Source organism: Parasteatoda tepidariorum, chromosome 1 (genome assembly GCF_982258835.1).
Source record: "Parasteatoda tepidariorum strain Cologne lab strain chromosome 1, Ptep-v5.0, whole genome shotgun sequence".
In the NCBI taxonomy this organism is placed as follows: Eukaryota; Metazoa; Arthropoda; class Arachnida; order Araneae; family Theridiidae; genus Parasteatoda; species Parasteatoda tepidariorum.
Genome location: NC_141755.1, coordinates 69,317,717 through 69,342,128, shown reverse-complemented (window position 1 = coordinate 69,342,128; position 24,412 = coordinate 69,317,717). Strand labels below are relative to the sequence as shown.

General features: G+C 31.1%; 2 protein-coding genes across 13 annotated transcripts in view; one reads left to right on the top strand and one right to left on the bottom strand.

Moving 5' to 3' along the window:
* LOC107444483 (nose resistant to fluoxetine protein 6) overlaps positions 1 to 10,734 on the top strand; it is a 48,221-nt gene extending 37,487 nt beyond the window's left edge. Inside the window, exons 13-15 of the mRNA XM_043056079.3 lie at positions 3,014 to 3,200; positions 4,460 to 4,602; positions 8,671 to 10,734. Of these exons, the coding sequence (XP_042912013.2) occupies positions 3,014 to 3,200; positions 4,460 to 4,602; positions 8,671 to 8,832 (492 nt within the window). The 3' untranslated portion in view covers positions 8,833 to 10,734. The remainder of the gene's footprint in view (positions 1 to 3,013; positions 3,201 to 4,459; positions 4,603 to 8,670) is intronic.
* A 6,343-nt stretch (positions 10,735 to 17,077) lies between these two features.
* The window catches only part of LOC107444485 (far upstream element-binding protein 1), a 36,961-nt gene continuing 29,626 nt past the window's right edge, over positions 17,078 to 24,412 (bottom strand). For all 12 annotated transcript variants that reach the window (XM_043056074.3, XM_043056073.3, XM_071179677.2 and 9 more), the window contains 6 exons: positions 23,674 to 23,765; positions 22,412 to 22,530; positions 21,651 to 21,800; positions 20,081 to 20,190; positions 19,056 to 19,358; positions 17,078 to 17,565 (listed from right to left, as the gene is read on the bottom strand). In XM_043056074.3, coding sequence (XP_042912008.1) covers positions 19,074 to 19,358; positions 20,081 to 20,190; positions 21,651 to 21,800; positions 22,412 to 22,530; positions 23,674 to 23,765 — 756 coding nt within the window. In that variant the 3' untranslated portion in view covers positions 17,078 to 17,565; positions 19,056 to 19,073. The remainder of the gene's footprint in view (positions 17,566 to 19,055; positions 19,359 to 20,080; positions 20,191 to 21,650; positions 21,801 to 22,411; positions 22,531 to 23,673; positions 23,766 to 24,412) is intronic.

Below are 24,412 nucleotides of genomic sequence, written 5' to 3'. Positions count from 1 at the left end.
ATCGTCGAAGAAATTCCGATAATGGCGGACAATCGTTTATTAAAAATATCAGCAACATCGACATTGACATTGACAATCGTTGGGTGGTGCCTTATTCACCTCTACTGAGCAAAACATTCCAAGCTCATATTAATGTAAAGTTTTGTAGTTCAGTGAAGAGCATCAAATATATTTGCAAGTATGTGAATAAAGGCAGTGATATGGCAGTATTTCGAGTTGAAAATACCAATGTGACTGCCCCTCCAGTGAATAACAACGATGAAATAACGCTGTACCAAATTGGCCGGTACATCAGCTCCAATGAAGCAGTTTGGCGTATCTTTGGTTTCCCAATTCATGAACGGGATCCAACCGTTATTCATTTAGCCGTCCATCTTGAAAACGGTCAGCGCGTATATTTCACGAACGAGACAGCGATTGACAGAGCTATAAATCCACCAAAAACTACACTCACCGAATTTTTTGAATTGTGTAATCGTGCTGATGCTTTTGGTGCTTTTGCACGGACATTACTTTACTCAGAAGTACCACACTATTTCATATGGTCTCAAACAAAAAAAATGGATACCCCGCAAGCAAGGCACACCGGTTGAAGCATGTCCCGGTTTATTCAAATCAAACGCCTTGGGGAGAGTATTTACAGTCAATCCAAGGCAGACTGAGTGCTTTTATCTTCGACTGTTGTTGGTTAATGTCACCGGCTCATTGTCATTTCGCGATATACGTAAAGTCGATGGGCATCAGCATCCAACGTATAAAGATGCATGCCTTGCACTCGGCTTGCTGGAAGATGACAACCAGTGGGAATGTATGCTTGCTGAAGCAGCATTGAACTGTACTGCTAAGCAAATTCGTGTACTATTCGCTATAGTATTAACTACATGTTTCCCGGGCAGAATAGAAACTTTATGGGATAATCACAAAGATTCGATGACTGATGATATACTGTATCACCATCGCACACGTTGTAACGATCTAACGATAGCATTCAGCGATGTTATGTACAATGAAGCACTGATTGCTATTGAGGATCTTTGCATTACTATTGCCAACTTGCCTCTCAGTCATTTCGGTATGCTTTCGCCAAATCGAAGTGCATCTGATTTTTTAAATAATGACATGAATCGTGAACTTCATTACAATACAGTAGAAATGGCAGCTATTGTGACTCGCAATGTTCCACTGATGAATGAGGAACAAAGGAACATATATGACCGCATTATGCTCGCAGTTTCGGCAGGTCAAGGTGGATTTTTTTTCTTGGAAGCACCAGGTGGAACTGGCAAAACATTTATTATTTCGCTAATTCTCGCTGAAATACGATCAAATAATGGCATCGCGTTGGCCGTTGCATCATCTGGCATTGCGGCAACTTTATTGGATGGAGGCAGAACAGCTCATTCAGTATTTAAGCTGCCACTAAATATTCAAAACAACCCGGACGCAGCGTGCAGCATAAAAAAGCAATCGTCTATGGCCACAGTGTTGAAACACTGTAAAATTATCATCTGGGATGAATGCACAATGGCACACAAACATTCGCTTGAGGCGTTCAATAGGACATTGAAAGATATAAAGAACAATGACAAATTATTTGGCGGCACTCTGCTACTCCTTTCAGGTGATTTCAGGCAAACACTTCCCGTCATTCCGCGTTCAACGTACGCTGATGAGATCAATGCTTGCTTGAAATCATCTCCACTGTGGTATAATGTTGAAAAAGTTCAACTAACAGTAAATATGCAAGTCCAAATGCTTCAGAATCCATCTGCTGAAACATTCTCAAAACAATTGCTAGATATCGGTGATGGAAAAGTTACCAAGGATGAGACAGGATGCATAAAATTACCGGAGGATTTCTGCACAATCATTGATTCAAAAGATGCTCTCATTAACCTTATATTTCCCGATTTACACACGCAATACATTAATCATGAGTGGCTTGCAGAAAGGGCGATTTTAGCAGCAAAAAATGTGGACGTCAACGAATTGAATCTGAAAATACAACAGTTATTGCCAGGTAACATGGTGACATACAAATCCATTGATGCAGTTTGCGATCCTATGGAAGCTGCATATTTTCCAACAGAGTTTTTAAATTCATTGGATTTACCAGGCATGCCACCGCATAATTTAGTACTTAAAGTTGGATCTCCTGTTATTTTGCTTCGTAATTTGAACCCACCACAGCTGTGCAACGGCACGCGATTGGTCGTTAAAAAATTAATGAACAACGTTATCGAAGTCATTATTTTAAATGGAAAATTCCGGGGTGAAAGTGTATTACTTCCACGAATCCCTATTATACCCACAGATGTGCCAATTCAATTTAAACGCATTCAATTCCCCATTAGATTGGCATTTGCAATGACTATTAATAAATCTCAAGGCCAAACAATGTCTGTTTGTGGCTTAGATTTGAGCACACCATGTTTTTCACACGGACAATTATACGTGGCATGCTCTCGAGTGGGTAAACCATCCAGTTTATTTGTGTTAGCAAAAGACGGAATGACAAAAAATATTGTACACTCCATTGCACTAAGAGATTAATATTGTTTACTAATATTTTCAGAATTAGTTGTATATATAATTTATAAGAAAAAGTTACAATAAATTTAAAAAATTATTATTTGTTGTGTTGTTATTTTCACCTTCCGTCATCGTTCACAGCGCTCCATGCCACTGCCACTCACATACCACATACGCACACACTTACAATAAATAAGATATATTTTCATACTCTAGAAATAAATCATATGGCAAAACAACGTTTGCCGGGTCAGCTAGTATTTATTATATAATTCTAATATTTATTAATTATATCATTTAAGCGGTAGAGAACATTGTTTTAAAAAGAAGCTTTTATTAATATTTTTTTCTTTATTTAATTTCGTAGTTCAATGTTCTTCAATACAACACTCAGTTTGAATTTAATATAAATAAATAACACTGAACGACTTTGTACACCTATATTTAAAATTGTTTAATCGTAATCCTTTTTCTAACACAGTCACTGGTAGTAGTATGTTGGCTACTCAGCATAGGATCTGGATTGACTATCATATACCTCATGTGGCCTGCTAATCAAGGTATCCTGCCGACCAATGCCGAAGCAGCTGCATACAGTGCATTGGCCAGAACTGCTTGGGGTGTCTGTCTAGCCTGGCTTGTTTTTGCCTGCTACTATGGATATGGAGGTATTGTTATGCAATGTTATACTGAAAGAATTCTTGCTAATTAAGAAAAATCTCGTAAATTCTAGTCTTTAGTCAATTCATCTACATTTTCCTTCCCCATTCAATGTTTTAATATTCAGTGAAGTATTTGGTTAATATATATTTTTTAAATGTTTAACAGAGTTATCGTTCTTATACTTATAATAAAAAGAGTTTTAGATACTATAACATAAAAAAATCTTGGCCGCCTTATCTTCGTTAGCTTTGGCTACCTTTACACCAGACAAAGAGCAAGTCATTCATCTTTGGTTCACTCGTCTTCTTGTAATGGGAATTTGGGAAATGGTTCTAAATGTTGATTTAAATTTATTCGTTGATCTGAAAGTCTGGAGGAACATAAAAAATAACATCTAAAGAAGCTCTTCTGACATGCTGAACAAGTTGATTTTCAGGATGAGGAGGATGGCTCCTAATTAATCTAGGGTAGTGTATACAACTTTACATCCAATATAGAGTTCTAAATCCCATTATAACTATCTCCCATCATTAGCGGCAATAATTTTGGAAGAGATAGTTTTGAAGTTCCTTCAACCCTTTGAGGAACAACAAATTTCGGTTGCAAATTTTAGTCAGGCAGCCCTAGCAACTGCGACCTTCGACATAGTATTTTTATTGAAGAGGCATACTTTATCTCTTTGTTGCTTGAAGAATAGTGGTTGCTGTACGTCTGGAAGCAAATAGTTTTACATTTCTAGTGGTTTGTAACTTTATAGAATTATATGTTGCCAGACTGGCGGAAAGAGTTAGCATCTTCACGACCAGAGGAAGGAGAAAAAAAGCGCTTCCGCTGGCCCTCATGTTCCGAGTTTATGCGTACGAAGGAGTACGCATACGCATTAATATGAGAGTTCCGTATGAGATCAACCACGTCTGATCTTAGGTGGCTAAAGTCAGAGACTCGTTTCAGATATTATACCGTGGGCCGTTAAGGGAGAATCACGGTTTCAAAGTGGTTAACAGTGTGTCAATTACCCGATGGACCTTCTTGGCAATAATATAGAAAAAACAGCATTTGGTAACAGGAGTTATTGAAAAATACGATTGGCTACAGATATTTGTACATTTTCTTTTTCCAATAGTTATCGTATAATTACGTGTTTACTGTATATTTTCTTTTCTCAATAGACATCGTATAATCGAGTAGTTACGGCATACTTTTTTCTTCTCAATAAATATCGTGTACTCGGGTATTTACATTCTACTTTCTTTTTTCTCAATAGGTATCGTCAATACAATTCTATCGTGGTCTCTGTGGGTCCCAGTTAGTCGCTTAACATTTCCAGCATATCTCATTCATCCAGTAATAATGAGTGCCGTTTATGGTTCTATCGAAAGCCCAAGAGAATTCTCTTTGGATTTTATGGTAAGTACATACATATGTTTCTCAAAATGAAAAAAACATCTTCATAACTTTTGATTTAATGATAGGATTTTTAGTATTAAGATATAAGTACTAAGATTAATAATGTGTGATTGATTTGTTCATTTACGTCGCACTAGAGCTGGCTATTGGCGACCGCCTGGGAAGCATTCCTGAGGATGATCCGAAGACATGCCATCACAATTTTGATCCTCCGCAGAGGGGATGGCACTCTCGCTTCGGTAGCCCGACGACCTGCACGCGAAGTCGAGCACTTTACGGTAGAACAGTTAAACGAGGATCAATACCGCACACCCTCGGTCCCTACGCAGACTGATCCAAGTGATCACCCACCCGCACACTCACCATTATACAATAATGTGTGAAGATAAATTTTAAAAAATCATGAAATTAGGTAAAGAAGCGCAATTTCCCTGCGTAAACAAACTTTTTTTTTCTATGGATTTTATTTGATTAAAAAAAAAAAATTATGGGAAGAGGGGCAGCCGGTATCTGGAAAACATGGTTGCATTAATTTAATCTGAAGAATGATGAATAGTTTGGTCCCTTTAATATTAATTTATTGTTAGAATTTTATTTAAAAAAATTATTAAATGTTAAACTCTATTTTCTTATATAATTTTTACAGCAAATCTACTTATTAGCAACATTTCAATTCAAGCCTAGAATCGCTCAGCAATAATTTTATTTGTAAGAATAATTTCGCTAAAGAAAACTGACATTGAATATATTTTTGTTTATTCAGTAGGTCGCATTTTGCTCGTTCTCGATTGTTAGATATGTCCACTTTATTTTTATGTAAACAGGTTGCAATTACATACTTTCCTCTTTTTGTTTTTTATCAATAAAGATATTTTCAACTTATTTGTATAGCCAAAGTTGTTTTGAGTAATCGGATATGTTTTGTGATGACATATAATACTGGCGATACGCATTCCGAATGACCATGAAATGTCACTTAGTGGAAACCGTGCAGGAAAACGGCCATGATAAATTTATAAAGATTAAATAAACACCATTAATTTATTAGTTATCGTGTCTGTGATCTATGGCTCTTAATTTCTCTGAGAGAATGAGGAAAATGCCGGAAGACAAGATTGTCTAAAGGCACTTTTATAAAAAAAAAAATAGTTCAAAACAATCAAGCACACACATTTCTGAGTTAAATCTAATTTGAAATATATAACATAATTTTTTTCTCTCTCTAATAAATGAATGAAAAATAATGAAAAAAGATATATTGTAAGCAATTGGAGTAATTTTTAAAGTTGATATTTTAATTTTGTCTGAAATGTGACGAATTATTTTTTTCTACTAAATTCTTCCATTAAATTTGAAAAAGGATTTCGCATTTCTATTTGGTTCAACATATGTAGGATATTTTTAAATTGACTAAAATGTGACGAAACATCTTCTACAATATTCTTCCGTTAATTTTAAAAAAATGATTTCGGATTTCCATTTGACACATATATGTGTTGAATATTTTACAACTAAAATTCATGATTATAAACATTATACTTTCAACAATCGGTAAGTCATTGATGTCAATTTGCTCGGAAGATTTTATTTTTACATTTAAAGTGATACCAAAACCTGTTTCTTTAGTTTTATTCTTAGATTTTATAAACTTAATTTAGAATGATTTTAACCTTTCTTTCACTTAAAAAAAATAAATAAACACATATACATATGCTAATTTTACGATGTAGCTTTGGAAAAATAGAAATATATTTTTGCTAAAACTTGGAAAAATCATTTTTGGAATGAGCAAAAGTTGGCAAGTACGGTATGCGTGGCAGATTTTGTTTTCTGGAATTTTAGCTGTGCTGTATTGACGATTGAATTAGACTAAGGAATATCTCACTTTCTAGACATTTTTGTTGTGATGCTTTGAGGACGAAAAATTTTAGCTACCAAGAAAATTCGACGTACAAATTGAGTTGAATATATTTTTAATCATAGAAGAGACATAATCGGTTATACTGCGCCAAAGAAAAGCCTCTGCTTCGGGATAAGATCGAGTAATATCCTGTTTTGCCCTCTCTATCTTTGATGTGTATCAATGCTGGGCCCACGAAAGCTGCAGTGCAGCCTAGGATGAAGATAATTACATCCAAGGTATCACGGACACCAGGAAAAAATGTATTACAAATCCCTTCTTAAAAGCACAAAAAGCCTTATTTTCATATTTTTACAAAACACTTTATACAAATTTGTAGTTTATATATAGATATAATGGAATTCTTTGCAATTTTCTTTTTTAAAAAAAACTTATAATTAAACACTATTTTTGAAAGAAATTTAGGTCGGGCCGTCGGCAGCCGTGGGACAACTCTCTCCTTGGGTACGATCTTGACTACATCACATGCATAATTTTTCTTAAATTGTCATATTGTATAATTGTATTTCTAAATTTCCCTTAGAGTTAATACGTGTACTCGCAGGGGTCTGTTTAGAAGAAATTTGGGTCCGTTAACGGACCCTTCACAAAATATCTTTTCATAAAAACGGACCCTTCACAAAATATTTTAACTTAAAAACTGACCCTTCACAAAATGATTTTTCTCTTTAATCGGACCCTTCACAAATTTGTACTTTCATTATTATTTTGTTAATCGAATAAACCCTTTCCAGGCCAGAAAACAAGAAAGATGGATGTAAACGAATTAAGTTTTGTCTTCGGCAGACGATTCTTCCATTATTCGTCCAAAATGAATATTCTGCGTTCAGCAATATAGGCTAAATACCAAATATTTGTATGTTGCATCTCTAATTTAGAAGCAGCAATTGTTGTTTATTTTTTAAAATTTAATTTTTTTAATTATAATTTTACAGTGTTGAGCATAATCTTGTATGTCTTTACAATTGAAAAACTCCTTGAAAAATTTTTTTGTTGTTGCAATAACGGACCCTATTTGCACAAATTCATAAAAGCGGACCCTGGTTGAAAGAATGTGAGTAATTTTTTCACAATTTCACGAAAAACGGACCTTTCACAAAATGTCTGGACAGACCCCTGACTCGGTACTGTTTGACTTTTCTTTAAAAATTCATTCAGGGTGCGCAGCCAATTTTTTGAAGAAAAAAATTAGCACCTTTCAAGCATTCAAAGAATATTCTTTAACTCTTTATTTTTTAAATAAATATAAGGGGATATTTCCGCATCGTGATCTGTCTCGCTAACTACAATCGCCAAAAATTGATTTTAAACTTGCAAATTTAAAAAAAAAAACATGTAAATGTTTGCCCGGGGCTGGGCTACGAGTTATATCTTTCGAGCTGGTCCCTTTCTGTGATGTGTATTTTAGTTTCTCGCGGTCAGTGCTGCCCGGAAGTTGCCAAGGCTTGGTGATTCTTCTGCTACAGATCACGATACGGAAATCTCCCCAAATATAATTAGGAAAGGCGCACTAATAAAAAAAAAATTTCTTCCGATTATTGAAAGTTCATATGTATGTATATTATATATACATACATATGAGCTTTTAATAATAGAAAGAAAGTTTTTTTTTATTAGTGTGCATATCCTAATATTATTATTATTGTGGTTGAATGAATTGTGGAAACATTTAAATAAAATAGCTTTTTGCATAATTCGTGGCAAAAACCCACATGATAAAAAAAAAACCATCTCATTTTAGAAAAGGAAACATTAAGGATTTTTTTAAAACACCCATTAAAAAAAGCACCTTTTAGGGCTTTTAAAAAACGAAAATAAGCAACTTTAAGTACTTTTTAAAAACGCTACGCTTTACATACATAAAAAAAATTAGTAAATCTGACTTTTCAGGAATGATGTACTACACAAAACTAAACAATGAATATCTCGATTAAGTCGAACAGTCTCGCTCTAACTGACCTTAGAATCTCCATTGAGAATAAAACTTAGAATCTTAACCCAACTTTCCTCTATTTTTTACAATTCTTTCTAACCGTTGAATTACATAATTTTCTAATAAAATTCATCTAATAATTTTACAAATATTTCAAAATTTATGTTTTCAATTGCTTCGAATATATTTTAATATTGATTTAATGTTGTTGCAGCTGTATATGTTCATAGGACATATGTTCCTTACATATGTACTATCACTAGTCTTATCACTACTATATGAATCACCTTTTGTAGTCATGGAGAAGATCTTACTCAGACCCAAAAAGAAACCCAAAGAAGAAGATGCATGTGTGAATCATAATTACAGGCAATAGTGAAGCCTGTACCAGTGTCTCCCACAAACATTTCAAATATGATAGATTCTCATCATCACAATCATAGTTGATCCACGTATCCTACAAACATTTTAAATTCATCAAAATTTGTCATATATGTATCTTCATGCCATCACAATCCAAGGGAATCTGTGTCTTTCAAAAACTTTTTGTAACCAAATTTGATTACATTTCATAATGTCATCTCAAAAGCGATCTGTGTCCTTAAAGCGGTCACTTTACATCATAATCAAAAGGTGATCTGTGTCTTCCAAAAACATTTTAGGATCAAAAGTGATTAGATTTCATCCAAAGAAAGATCACCTGCTTCCAGAAACTTCTCATAATCAATTTCATCAGGACATCAAACCATCACAGCGGAAATCTGCAAATTCCAGAAACTTTTTATAATCAAAATTGATCTCATTTCATCATAAATAAAAGGGATGCGTCTCCCAGACACATTTTATAACCAAAACTGATTACATTTCATTTAATTAAAGGAGATCTGTCTTCCAGAAACTTCTCATAGTCAATTTTTCAGGAGATCAAACCATCACAATGGGGATCTATCTTCCAGAAGCTTTTTATCATCGAAATTGATCACGTTTCATCATAAACAACGGGTACCTGTCTTACAGAAACATTTTATAACCAAGACTGATTATATTCCATTCAAACAAAAGAGATCTCCTGCTTCCAGTAACTTCTCATAATCAATTTCAACCAGACATCAAAGTATCACAATGGGGAGATATTTTATAATCAAAATTGATTATATTTCATCATGCTATCAAAAACTTACAAAGTATGTTTTGAATCATGACATATAACTGAAAACCTTGCCAATTTTAATGGAGCATACCGGGAAAGGAGTCTCAAATAACATTTAGAAGACAAAAACGTTATTAAAATCAGATTTTACTCTATGGAAAAAAGTAAATAAAAGTACAAAGATCAGTTTAATATATCGATGAATTTGTTCTTAATAATCGCTGTTCAACTCTCATTTCCACCAGCAATTCAGATTTTAATATTTTTTATCTTCCTCTTTAAGAATTAGATTCTAAGTTTTTTTTCTGTCTAATAAATATTAGTTTACGACCCTAAATGTGTATATTTTTAAATCTTATTTTTTAATAACTGTAATAAAATATTCCCTGTAGATAGTTAAATGCGAAATGCATTCCAAGAAGCTGTCTTGCTCTAACAAGAGAACCCTCACCAACTAATAGAATTTGACGATTCCCCTGTACATAGGAGCAGGTAAAAGAATTGAGTAAATGTTGTACAAAATTATTTATATTTGGACACCTTTAAATACCTCTTTTTGGCAAGGGATTATAATAATGCACAATTTTGTATTCAATCCTTGTATACGAAACTTTATTAAAGGTGTACAAAATAAAATGATTCAAAACTATTACTTTATCCTATGCTCTATTATGATCTACAAAATAAAATTTGAATTTATATAATAGTTGGGTACAGAAAAAATAGTCATTTTTTAGACTTATGGCTATTTTATTTTTATAAAATGCAGAACTTTCAAATTAATTAAAATTTTTCAGTAGGTAGTCAATGTTAAGTTACTCAATTTGGCTGATAAATTTTTCAGCCACAAAAAAGTATGCTGGCTTATATATAAAATCCGCCATTTCTTTATACGACAATATTGGAGGGGATTACTTTCCTTTATAAACATTTTTTAGTTCTCAAATTTTGTGAGTGACATTGCATGATATTCTCACGTGCTAAATTTAAGAGCAAGTACTTGTAATTTATAATGTGATTAATTTGTCAAAGGAACACTTATTATTCTAAATATGATATTCCTGACAGTTAAAAAAGTTTCTGTTAATTTATTGATTTATTTTACAATAAAATTGTTATCTAACTTGCTTTGCATGACTTAATGATTGCTTATTTTAAAAAAAAAAAATCACACCCTTTTTGCGGAGAATATTTAACACAAATTTGGAATTTATGATTCATATTTCGTTCAGAGAAACCAATTACAATTGTTTTTAACACAATTTCTATTTCCAAGAGTTTTACAGATAGGCAACATCTTCTTACATCAGGAAATTTTCGTGCTTCAGGTTTATTTTGTAACTTGCTTGCAGAATTGAAATAACAACTTAGAAGTATAATTACTAAGGAACAAGTTAAAACATTTTTAAGTTTTTATAAATTTTAAATGTATAGTTAAAAATAATTTTTTTTTCATTTTAAAGAAATGAAACTTATCATAAAAAAAAACTCCTTAGCATGACATTTTTTCATAGGACTATAAGGAACAGCTAAAATTACTAATACATATATAATTATTTGCATAATCATTCTATAACTTTGCTAACAGATTAATGTGTAGCATACACAGTACAAGTTTCGTAACCACTTTGCTAACAACACTTCGCATCTCCAAGAGTTTATTCCACTGATAAAGTAATTGCGCAAATAAACTTTTCTGCACCGTATATTAGATTGTTAGTCAATTTGAATTGCAATCTTGTAAAGCTGCTAATTGACGCAAGACTGTAAACATATAAGAAATTTGTTACTTCCAATCAGTCAATGTTTTCTTGATAAACGTTTTGTTTCTTGAAGTTATCATAAAAAGATTTAGTAAGATGTATATATTTTGAGAAATAACTGGGAAAATTGGTAAATTTCTTCCTCAGTTAAAACAGCAAACTTGAGAATTTTTTTTATTACACTTTCATCACAGCAGAAGATCTTGTTACACATATAAAACAGTTAAAATAACTTGCTAAAATTTTATGAGTTAACTAAATTGAAGGTTACAGGGCATCTGCTACATTTTAGATTTTCAAATTCATGACTTTCCATGATTAATTCCAAGAATTTTTCATGACTTAACGAAGTTACTATTCTCTCAGACAAAAACACAACAATAAATTTAAAAAAGCATTATAATAACTAGAGCCCGGATTTTGATGACCTAAAAAATCTAAATTAATGCCCTTAAAAAGTGCAAAAATTGCGCTAAAAATGCCTTATGACATGACTTAAATAGAAGTAAAAATATTGAACTAAAACAATGTTTTACTCTTTAAAATTATTATGAGTCGTTTCAAAAATATAAAGCAATGCAATACTTGTTCTACGTTCATTAAAGTTTGAAAAATATGTTTTATATCCTAAAATAGCAAAAAAAAAAGGAAAATATATTGACTCCAAAACATTTTCATTTTGTATAGAAGCTTAAATGAATATAACAACTTCCATCTCATAATATTACTAAATATGAGAATTACAGTGGATTATAAATTTTTTTTTAATATTTTGAAATGTAAACGAGCGTCTCTTGTCTGAAAGCAAATTTTTATACCAGGAGAAGCTTCTTTCAACGTCTACTGATGTTATTGGTGCGTACTTGAAAAGGACGGTCACACTTACTGACAATTCCTCTTCAATTTGAAAAGATGTTGCTTCACCTTTTAATATCCTAGAGATTTTCTTCATTGTTTGGAAGCCAGTGTAATAATAAAAATTATCAAAAAATGCTTTAAAATGCAAAATACGCCCCAAAATTTAAAGAAAATGCTCTAAAGGACCAAAAATGCAAATGTCATCAAAATCCGGGCCTTAATAATAACATTCATTGAAATGATTGGTATAACCAAAAAGCTGTTTTACTCTACATCTTGATATTTAAAGATTTTAAATTTAAAAAACAGAGTAAAGAAAGAGTTGAAGCAATAAAATAGCTGAAAAAAATACAAAAGCAAATAAATTTTTTCTTCTTCTGCAGAATTACATTCTAAAGATACTTTTCTTGTTCATCGGAAAGGAAAGAAATACTCCTGATTTTTCAGTTCTCATTTCGGAATAAAAAAATTCGCCAATGATTAGCTTGCTGCATCTAAAATTTTAAATTGATAAAATAAAATTCTGAAATCACAGAAGTTTAAAAGATGATTCGCTCTAGAAATGTTTTTTCTTTCATTTCTTGAAAGAACGCCATAATTTTTAAAGAGCACGATAAAAACATTTTATATTTTAATCAAATATGACTGTGAGTGGGGATTTTGTTACAAATTCAGATATTCGGAACACCATGAATATGGGGGGGTAAATTCCATTTTAAAAATAAGATTTTTTTGGCGACCTAAATACATGACTTTTCCTGATTTTTTAAAAAAAAAAAGTTAAAATCATTAAAAATTTTGTTCAAAACTGAAATTCATGAATTTCCAGGTGCGCAGATATCCTGAAATTAGTCTATGAACCTGAATAAAAATATGAAACAATAGTAATTTTAGATTCCATACAATATTACAATGCATGTCCTCAAATATTGAAGCATAATGAAATTCAAACAATCACGTTAGTATTTCACTACATAAAAATATTATACAGTATTCAGGGGTGATTGTGAGCCCATGCCAAAATTCCGGAAAATTTCTTAAGTTTAAAAAAAAAAAAGACAGTTTAAATTGAAAAAAATTTAAACAAGGCTTTTTTTCTTCCTTATTCTCAATATTTCTTAGTTTACTTAAAATATATTTAAAATTTTTCACATACCTATGATGACCTGGAGAAGTAATTAAAATTTACAAATATGTCTTTCTTTCTTTAGTTTATGATTATAACAACTATTTACTGATAAAAAATGAATATTAATCATGAATATAAGCTTATAAAGTATCTCTCTGGCTCTCCCTTACAAACAAATAAAATAAACTGTGTTTTTAAGTTCCACTTTTGAAAATTTGATTTCCGGAAACTTCTGTGAACAATGAATTTTTGAAACATCTGGACCTTCGATCTCCGGATCACTGTTAGCGAAAATTCCGGAAATCCGGATTTTTTCCGGAGCACAATCAGCCCTGCAGTATACTAGTCTCATAGGAGCCCATTTTAACGATCCATGCATTAAGTCTCCTTTGCAGGATAAGGAGTGAATGAAAACTTCAAAAAAGGTGATTATTTTGTCAAAAACAGTGGAAAAATGAGTAGCTTTTCTCCGTAGTCATTAAATGCATTATTGTGGTTTGACTGTAATTCAAGTGCAAAGTGAAGTTATTGAAGGATAATTTAAATACTTTTTCAAAAAATATAAGATTATGCAGACTTCGTAGTGGGCCAAAATTTAGAATTTTTGGAGCAGTATGCTTATACAAGACTACTTTTAAAAAAGGCAAATTGAAAAAAGGATAATTTGCTGCTCTTTGGTGCATTAAAAGCAAATTAAATCATAAGAATAAAATGTAAAATTTTTAGTTTAAGAACTAATTTGTTTGGAACAGAAAATTTATCTATTTCCGGTATAATTACCAGGGAGTGATTGTGAACCCAACTCAAAAATCCTGAAAATGTCTCAAGTAAAAACACTAATGACACATTTCATAAATTTAAATAATTGATATCTTCACAACATGAAATTCTAAATAAATAATTATGCACAAGTATACTTTAATATCTAATCACATTTATCATTCTACCAGAAAAAATATGTTTTCCAGAGCAAAGAGAATCTTTTGAAAAATGGATAATTCAAATATAATATATATTTGCAAAATTAAAATATCTATGTGGATCTTAGAGATTTTTACAAATTTGTAAATACTAATCTGTGTTTATGTGGCTAAGTTTCTCAGATGGACACTAAAAAATTATTTCAATAAGAAAAATTGTGCAATTCTAACATTATTTTGAGAGAAAATAACCCCCAATGTATTTCTTATTAATAAGTAGGCAAAATTCTTGCCGACAAAAATTTTCCTTTTTCAAAGCGATCGGATCAGGATTTTCTAAGTTATGCAAGAATGAATTACCTTAGTTGAAAGTTTCGGGGTTTCTCCACAAAAGGTTATATAATTAGGAGTGACTGCAGTAGGGATGTGATCTAAATTAATTCCTTGACCCGTCTGAGGTTGTGAAGACCAGTGTTTTACTGTACAGTAGGGAACGGATTATCCGGAACGATCGCTATTCCGGATAACTGATTTTTCCAGTTTTCTGAATCACTATAAAAAGCCGTTCTTTTTATTGTTAAATCAAACTAAAAAAAAATTTTTTTTTGGAAATAAACTTAAAAAGAAAAAACGATGGAGTAATACACTAATGATTATTTCCAAAATGATGGTAAGGTAAACATCTTTCAAAAAAGAAAGAAAAATCGTAAAATCTTATGAGGAAAAAAAAATTTTTTAAAAAAAAAATGGCAGGAAAATGTATCGAATTTCGCTCCGGTTTTTCGGACAATGGGTTCTGTACTGTATTACTCTGAGTCTTAATTGAGAGCTATAAAAAGCTGTATCTTCTGGAAGTTTCTGTTAATAAAATATTGAAAAGAGCTAAACCAGGGTAAAAATATACACATAAAATAATATTTCAGACTCTGTAGTAAATCAGGACATTATTATGGAACAGCATACATATATCACTTTTAAAAGGCAAAGAGCCTGCTAAGAAGTATATTTGCTCTACCAGGGTGCGTAGCCAAATCTTTGAATCAAAAATAAGCTCTTTTTAAAAAATTTTCAAGCACTCAAAAAATTCACATTCAATCAGTGGCATCATTGAAAAACAAAAACTTTTTATAAACAGTTTTAGCGTTAAAAAAAACCCAAAAAGAAACAGACGTAAATCGAAACAATCAGTACTTTCCCATATCATCGAGTGAATTCAACTTGACCCTGAACTCAGAACAAAAGTACCCGTACCACCTACGTCAAAAAAGTGTTAGAAGTAAAATAAAATAAACAATAATAAAATTAAAAACATTTCATAAGGATCTGATATTCTCCATCCGAATTGGAGAACTCCGGTTTCAGTTCGAGCATGTGCAAGTCATAACGTGCGTACGACATGAAGTCCGCGTGAATGATTACGTAGCAAACACCCCATTTTTCATGAAATGCATGGGATCCACCAGATGTCACTAAAGGGAAAAAAAAGCACTTTTTAAAAACGCCAGCTAAAAAATGCACCTTTAAAATCCCCAAAAAAGCACCTGTAAGTACTTTTTACAAACGCTACGCACCATGTCTACTTAAGAGAGGTAAAATGAAATTTAACACAATAGAATAATGAACCTTACTATTTTCAAATTCCATAATTACTTTGTTTAAAGCAGAAAGCACTGTTGCAGTAAGGAGGGGAAAAAAACAGTACCACATTCCCTAATACTAAATAATATAAACTAAATTTTGTAATAGAGTTCAAATACTTTTAAAGTAGAATTTCAATAATCTGGAAAAAAAAAAGTATAGTGGACAATCACTAATCAGACAAAAATTCAATGATATTGTTGAACTGTTGAATGGAATCAATCATTTTTAAATTCACATGGAAGAGACATTAGTAACTGTGAAATTACACAACTTTTATCTTGAGATTTTTCACTGCATTTGTTGAAAGTAAGCATATCATCCTTAAAAATTATATCAAAATTTGATTAAGCAAAATCGATAACAGAATTCAATTTCATAGAATACCAAAGAGGATGAAACCAATAAATCTTATGGGTAAGGATAATATGTCGTGTATACAATCAGTTGGTGAGGTAGATCAGATTTGATATCGAAGAAATTTGTGATTTCTACTAGTGTAATAAGTTAAAATAAAAACGTTGGATCAAAAATCTATTTTCAGATTCTTGAGATCTATTCTTTAAAAATCTGCATATGACACTCGTAGAAAATGGGGTGTTCAGAACACACCTAAGCCAGAAATACCATAACAAATCACTGGAAATCTGGACAAATATTTTTTATCAGGAAAATCAGGACAACAACCAACCCTGTTATACTTATATATACTGCAGGGTTCCCATTCAATTTACGAAAAAAAAAATTCCCCGACTTTTCCAGGTATACCAGGTGAATTTTCAATGAACATTTAGATCATATTTTCATCAGAAAACTTAGATTCTTTTATTTGTTTTGTGAAATATTAGATTTTGTGTGTAAAAAATTTTAAATGAGGATGGGAACATTTTAGTTTGATTAAATTTTGAAATTTTTATAAAAAAAAATAATAATTGTAATAGATGTAAGAATTATTTACCTCCAATCTCAGTAACTGATTACTGTTACTGACAATTTTAAGACTTATTTTCCAGGTATGATATTGGAATGTTCCATATTTTTGTCAAAAAATTGCAACGTACCCTAATTTTTGGTGTTAAAATAAAATTCCCTGGCAATCCCAGGTTTTCCCTGATCTCCCTGAATTGTAAATGAAATTTGAAAACAAAAAATCACAGACACCCTAGAAAGAAAACAAAATTTATTTATGACAATCAGCATCTTCTAAAATTCACATAAAAGTATTTTACAACAAGCTAAGAATAGCTTTATAACACTGAAAAGTGAACACTTGAGATTGAAAATTCCCGAAAGGTGAAACCCCCCACAATGATGATTCAATTGAAAAATTTCAAAAAAAATTATAACCAAAGATTTACAAACAACTTCCTTTCTTAAGGCAGACACAATTAAGAGTTCCGTCACTTCCAGAAAGAATATTCGTCAAAAAATATTACAAATGAGAATTAAAGATCAATGAAGGGAAAAAAAATGCAATCTATACACAAAAGTATCTTTTAGGGTGTTTTTGTTTAGTGAAACCTGTACAATCTTGCACACTTTCTTGATCGGAACATGTAAAGTCTAATTACGTGGAAGGCATTTCCAATTTTAGTTTCACTAAGATGCAAAATGACGTGACGATCTAACTGCAAAATAACATGTTAAAAGCCTAGAAGAAAAAAATTAAAATCAGACTTATTTGCAATAAATATAAAACAAGTAGATAGAATTTAAAACAATAGTGAATGAGACACAAACGTGATTAAAAACACAATTTTAACTGCACTAATTGGATATCAAGGTACAAACTTATATACCATATTTGTTTCATGCTTAACACATTAATTTTAAAAAAATTAAAACTAAGATTCATAATTGAATTACCTCTAACAAAAATTATCACATTCTTTGCAATGCTATAATGGATTTTAAAAAATCGTAAATACAAATTGCGATATCAAAAAGAGAGGTTTGGTATTAAAATCACATGAGTATGAATGACGATAGTAGCGAATTCTTGAGCAGTTCAATGAATCCAAAATCCAACCAACGGAAAAAGAAAGAAAAAAAAAAGACAAAAGAATATGTATGTAAACGTTTGGTTAAAGGGCTCTAGCAAAAATTTCGCCAGAAAGTCCATAAACTCGAGACATATGGAATTGTATGAAATTCCGCACATTTCCCGTTCCTAGAAAAAAGAAACCCGGGTTCCCACGGTGCACTCATCTCAGTTAAAAAGCAAAACAGATACTATTCAAAAACGCGCGAACTGTTCAAAAACAAGCAATTTGTAGTTTAAGCATAATAAAATTTTTTGTAATAGTAAAAGTTAGTTTCCTACAATTAACTAACTATACACCCAGACAGTTTTTTTTTTTTTTTTTTTACTTAAAATGATCTTGCAAGCAGAAAGCGTTTAAAACTGTAAGATACACCACAAAAAAAAAAGAGACGAAATTAGCATAGAAACCTGTTTTGATCTACAACACCATGAAAAAGTAAGATTTTTCGGCAGAGCTTGTGATTAGATATTAATATTTATAACAAAAACAAATTTACAGCACCCACTTCTATACAGCATTAATTTTGTTAGCAATAGTAGTGAAATATTTTATATAATTAATTTCTGTACTATTACTTTGTAGGCATTTATACATAATTAGATATAGATCTAATTAGGTTAATTCTTTATGTAAAACTATTAATCACAAAAATTGTTATAATGTTGAAGAAATACTACTAGAATACTTGTTTATTTTAGAGGATACCTGTAGAATTCAGCAATTACTTAAGGTCTTGTTCAAAGCACTATAACGACCAAACTCCAGTAATAGTGGTTTTTATCATACAGTTTTTGAAATTCATAATCCCAAACAAGTGAGTCAGCAGCTTTGGTTTATAGATTACAAACAAGCAGTTTTATCAGTCTAAAGCTTAAAATCAAATGTTAAGAAATTAAAAGTTTGTCTTATTTTAGATTATTAATGCTATCAGTAGATATTAATAACAATCAAGTGGAGGTTCCTCTTCAACAGAAAGTATTAACAGTAGAACAACCCCAATATCACTAGATTGAAAGGAGAAACTACACAATATTGAAAATTGTATGCATTCCTCCAATGTCAATGTACAATATTATTTAATAAATCAATTACATACTCATTATTTATGGAAGATCTATTGAGGAACAGCAGCTTGGAAAGGCTGTTGTGCTCCATATGCTGCAGCATAGCTGTATCCAGGGTAGGGGGCAGGTTGACCATAAGGTACCTGAGCTGGCTGAGGTTGCTGACCAGGTGCTGGATAGGCTCCAGGATAGCCTGCTGCTGCAACAGGTGCAGATGCAGGTTGTGCTGCAGGTGTACCAGCTGGGGTAGGCATTGCTGGTTGATTAGGTGGCTGTGACATACTAGGTTGTGGTGTTGGTGCACCAGGTTGACCTTGTGGTCCAGCAGGAACAGACTAAATAAATTAAGAAAATTAGAAATAAATTATACTTAATATATATTTGCACAAGGTTTTATAACTAAGGGGCACATTCTACAAAGGGCAAAGGAAAAATTCTATAATTTTAAATAAGTTTCAAAATAAATTTAACAGAATGATTTTTATAAATTTTATTTACAGAAATAGAGTGGAACATTCAAACGTTAAACGTAAGAGTGTACCAATTACTTACTAGAACATAATATCAAATTCAAATAATTAAATTTTCAAAATTTAACATTCAGATGGAAGCATCACGTAATCTGCTGAATTGCGATCAGTCAAATCGATGAACTCTGCTTTGGCTAAAGCTTGGATAATAGAGCTGGGGCAATCCAATATTTGCTTTAGTTTTTATCGAGAACAAGAATGATTGCTACCTTCCAGTCTTTTTAAAAAATTTATTGAAGAAACTAGCATAATTAAGATAGCATAAGAAAGATGTTAACAACATTGCAAAGGAATTAATTGCATTCCTTAATATACTACAGGATTTTATAGAAACGTGACTAAATTCTCTGGAACATTCTAAATATTAGGTCTCACACATTCAAAAACCCAGCAATCAACTAAGCTATAGTAGGCTGACTATAAGCAAACTCTGGTGTTCATACTAAAAAAAAAAAAAAAAAAAAAAAAAAAAAAATTGTCATTTAACTTTATAATTGTTTTCTCACAGAAAGAATTTAACTACTCACCGGAGCTTGACCACCCCTAGACTGTTGCTCAATCAATTCAGCCTCCCTGTACATTCCAAGAGAACGATAATATTCAACCCAGGCAGCACTGTAATCTGCTTGACCAGAGCCTACAGATAAAGTAGAAAATTAACAAATTGCATTCATCAAAAAAATTACATCACAGTTTTGGTATTTCAGATAATAACATCTGAAACATCAAAGATAATAAGCAAGAAAACAGTACAAAATTTTAAAAAGGAGGAATTTCTGAGAATTTTTTGACTTTTGTTTCCTTTCTTCATCTACCTTCTTAAATCCAAAAGAATTTAAAGTTCTTTACTCTTTCAAAACAGTTGTAATTAATTATAAAAATTTTTGTTAACAGAAACTTTTAAACACAGTAATATATTTCGTAACTATGAAGTCAATCTCAAAAATATGTGATATAAATCAATCAATCCTGTAAGATTTTATACAATGAATGATTGAAAATTTAAGGTATAGTGATGGTCATTTGCTGGCCTACTATAAATGATGCGTAGTTTTCTTTCAGTACATAGAAAATGAACAAAGGACAAATTTTTATGCACAATAACATTTATAAAACTTAATGAGAGAAAGAAATGTTTTTCTCTCATCAACTCCTGCCGAAAATTTGATTTAAAAATTGAATTATTGCGTCAAATAGTGAATACTCAGGTGCATGATTAACAGATAAAATTATCAAAACATTGCATGGATTTACATTGGTATCAAAGCAAAGCAAGCGCATCTAAAGGGGATTAAAAACTTTTTCTCTAACAACTATGCAAAAAAGTACTTATGATGCGTAAATGAGGATTGAGAAAAAAAATAAAGGGAGCTGTCAAGGGAGGAATAAATAGCTCATTAATGAGTAACAAATTTTAAATTAGCAGGGCTTCAAATTTTTTCATTCTTGTTTGAATATAAATTGAGGAATCATATGCCTGCAAATGTTATATAGATATCACATCAGTGTTTTCACTACAGCGCGAGAATCTCGCATATTTCAGAACACATTTCTTTGTAACCACGTGTTTACCATAGGTAAGGTTTCTTCATGTAAGACGTTCAAATTTTTTATGTGCTATTGCAAGATGGACAAATACCTTGTAAAGGCAAAATCTTCTATGATGATGCACCAAAAATATTCAATGCTTTAAAAAATAGATGTTAAAAATGTATTATAATTAAAGAAATTATTTTTTTCAAGAGTTTTCGTGTTTGTTTTTTTTTTTTAGTTTTTAGAAATTTCACTTAACTTTTTGAAATCTCACCCTGTTTTTGAGAAAGGGTGAGAAATTCTCACCCATTTTTTTTCTATGATGAAAATACTGCACATAGTATTTGTATTCAGAAGCTTCGTAATTAAAGAATCATATAAGAAAAATTCTTTTTTTAACTCACAGACAGTTCTGGGTGTAAAAAGTCATACCTTAATCCGAAGTCTACTCCGTATAGCAAAGCTGATTTTTCAATGTTATTAGTTAGGGAAATAGTGAGGAACACTCTCCAAATTTTTTCAATTTGCTAAAACGCCAGTAGGTGAAGTAATAATGTTACTTACTAGCTTGAGGTTGAGAGGCAGGTTGTGCCTGAGGTTGAGCTTGAGCAATAGCATTAGGCTGTGGTTGTGCCTGAGGTTGTCCTGGCTGGCTGTAGAACTGTGCATAATAAGCAGCCCATGCAGCAGCATTAGCATCAGCAGCAACTTTATCTAAAATCAATCAAAAAATGTGTTTTCTCAAACAAATACCAAAATGTCTTAAGCAAAAAAATTATGATTCAAATTTATGCTGACTTATTAAAATCCAGCGCAATGCAAACGTAAATATTTTAAATGAGTAATTTTAAAATAAATAAACTATTACCAAAATATAAGTTAAAAATTAATTTTCAATGAACATCAACAAACTTCAGCAAGGTATGTTTTTGATATACAAAAACTATGTGGTTTAATTAGAGCTAGTGTTTCATTATTATTCATTCGCAGAACTAAAATATTAACCCACAGGATTTCAGATATTGCTCTTTATTTAAAAAAGTAGAGGAGTAATTTCAGAATAGATTGTTGGAAAAATAAAATTATGATTTCTTTGCTTCTTTTCTCTCTATCATATATTTCTTTAAAAGAGAATTTAAGCAATTCCAAATAAAAATTCTCGTAGATTACTTACAAACCAAACTTTATAACTCTAGGTAGTTAAAGTAGAAAAAAACTTATTCTAAACAGATGTATGGATCATTACAACCCCCAAGCATAGCTTCCCGTAGTATTTTTAACTTTATTTTAAGATATTTTTCTACATAAATACGTATTGTAATTACTTGGATCATTAGATGCTGCCACTTGTACACCACTTGAGGCTTGTTGATTAGGCCATGCTTGATAGCCTCCACTGGGCCATCCTGGAGCAGCATATTGTTGACCAGGACCAGGTTGTTGACTAAAATAAAAAATATGCCTTATGAGCCATATAACAAAGTAAAACTAAAAGGGTTCAAAAGAACTTTCAAAAAGTATGAATTTACTTAGATGCTTTTACTCTACATTTCTGTTAATACTAGCTTAATTTCACTAACAATGAGAACTTTGATCAAAACTTTGTTTACTTTTTTAGGGAAGCGTACAGAAAAGTTATTATTCCAGAATTATAAGAAATATATATAATGCATGAATAACTACTATTAAGATAGGTCAAAATTTTAATGCATATTTAGAACTAATGGACTAAAGAATGAATAAATGAATTCCTTATACAAGCTAGTAAGAGAGGATACTCAAGCTTAGTCTCATTCAATTCATTTGTTACCTTATTATTTTGCTAACTTTAAAATTAGAAATGGAGAACATTCTTTAATTAAAATTTCCTTTGAATGTGACTTTGTAAGGAATCTATTATTAGTTACTCTATACCTATATATATATAATAAAAAGATAATTGCATTTTTTGTTATTTTGCAAATTCCTACAAAAAGGAAAAAATCATGTATTAATAAATGAACAAAGATTCATACCTCTCATGGTATTATCAATATAAAATAAAAGTTCTAACGGTACGCCTAATTCTACAAAATGAACTTTCTAGCATAATATTTATATAAACTCAACAAGCTTAAGGAGTTTTTACCAGGTGAGTATTGCATTTTACTTTATTATGTCACATTACAACTATCAATTTAAAACTATTAAACAATATATATAGTAATTTTTTAATAAATAAAACTTACTTTTACAATAAATTTTAAATAAAACTGTTCATTCAACTTAATGTAAGATATACCTCAATAGGATCAAAAGCTAAAAATGTGAAACCAGAGCTACAATACAAAAAAATAAAATAAAATAATTTTTGAACAAATTGATGAATATAATTTGCCTTTAAATTGAATTTTTATTTTGATGTAACAATGTGTTCATCCTTAAGAAACAAATTTGATTGCGGAAGAGTTACCATAAGGAATGGTGAGAGAATTTAGAAGAGCCTAAGCATCTAAGTAAGATTTTATGAAAGCTATATTCTGCATAAAAAATTTAAATATTGGAATAAAAATATTACAAGAAAAGTTTGACAAAATATAAATCTTACTACTGCTGTTGATACTGAGCTCCAGGATATTGTCCTTGAGGACCACCAGGAGGTCCACCTTGGCCAGGGGGAGGACCACCTTGACCAGGAGGCTGTTCAGAAAAGAAAATTATTGTAACACTTATAAAAAGCATTATTCTCACGTTCGCTTAAGAATTATATTCAAGATAAAATAAAAATATACACAAATGATTCCAGAATCTTGACAATTGGAATTTCAATACTTTAAAATAGCTCCTTCCCAATTGGGAAACAAACTCTCTCATAGGAAATTGATAATAGTTGTTAACACTTGGATATTTATTTTAGAAGAATTGGCTGACTTTTCCAGGTAGCCAGAATAAAAAAAATTATACTAGTACCATTTAGTTTATATTCCTTCATAAGAAAATAGTTAAAATTGGTAATCAAATACAAAACTTCCTTAATCAAATTAACATTAAAGTAGTTTTACTAATAAAAATGCAGAGTATGCTATTTAACATTTATTACATGATAGTAATTTAATGGACAATACCTTAATTCACAATTTATAATCAGATGGAAAAAAAATCTATAATCGTAAAAATATAAAACGCCATACAAGATTTGAAAAAAATAACTGAATCACTAACTTTCACTTTTACATTAGAAAGGGTGTTAAAACCGCACTCATTACTAAAACGCAAGCGATTTTTCCCCCCAGAGTTTTAAATTTAAAAATAAAAAAATGCAAACAACTCAAAATTAAAATTGCTTT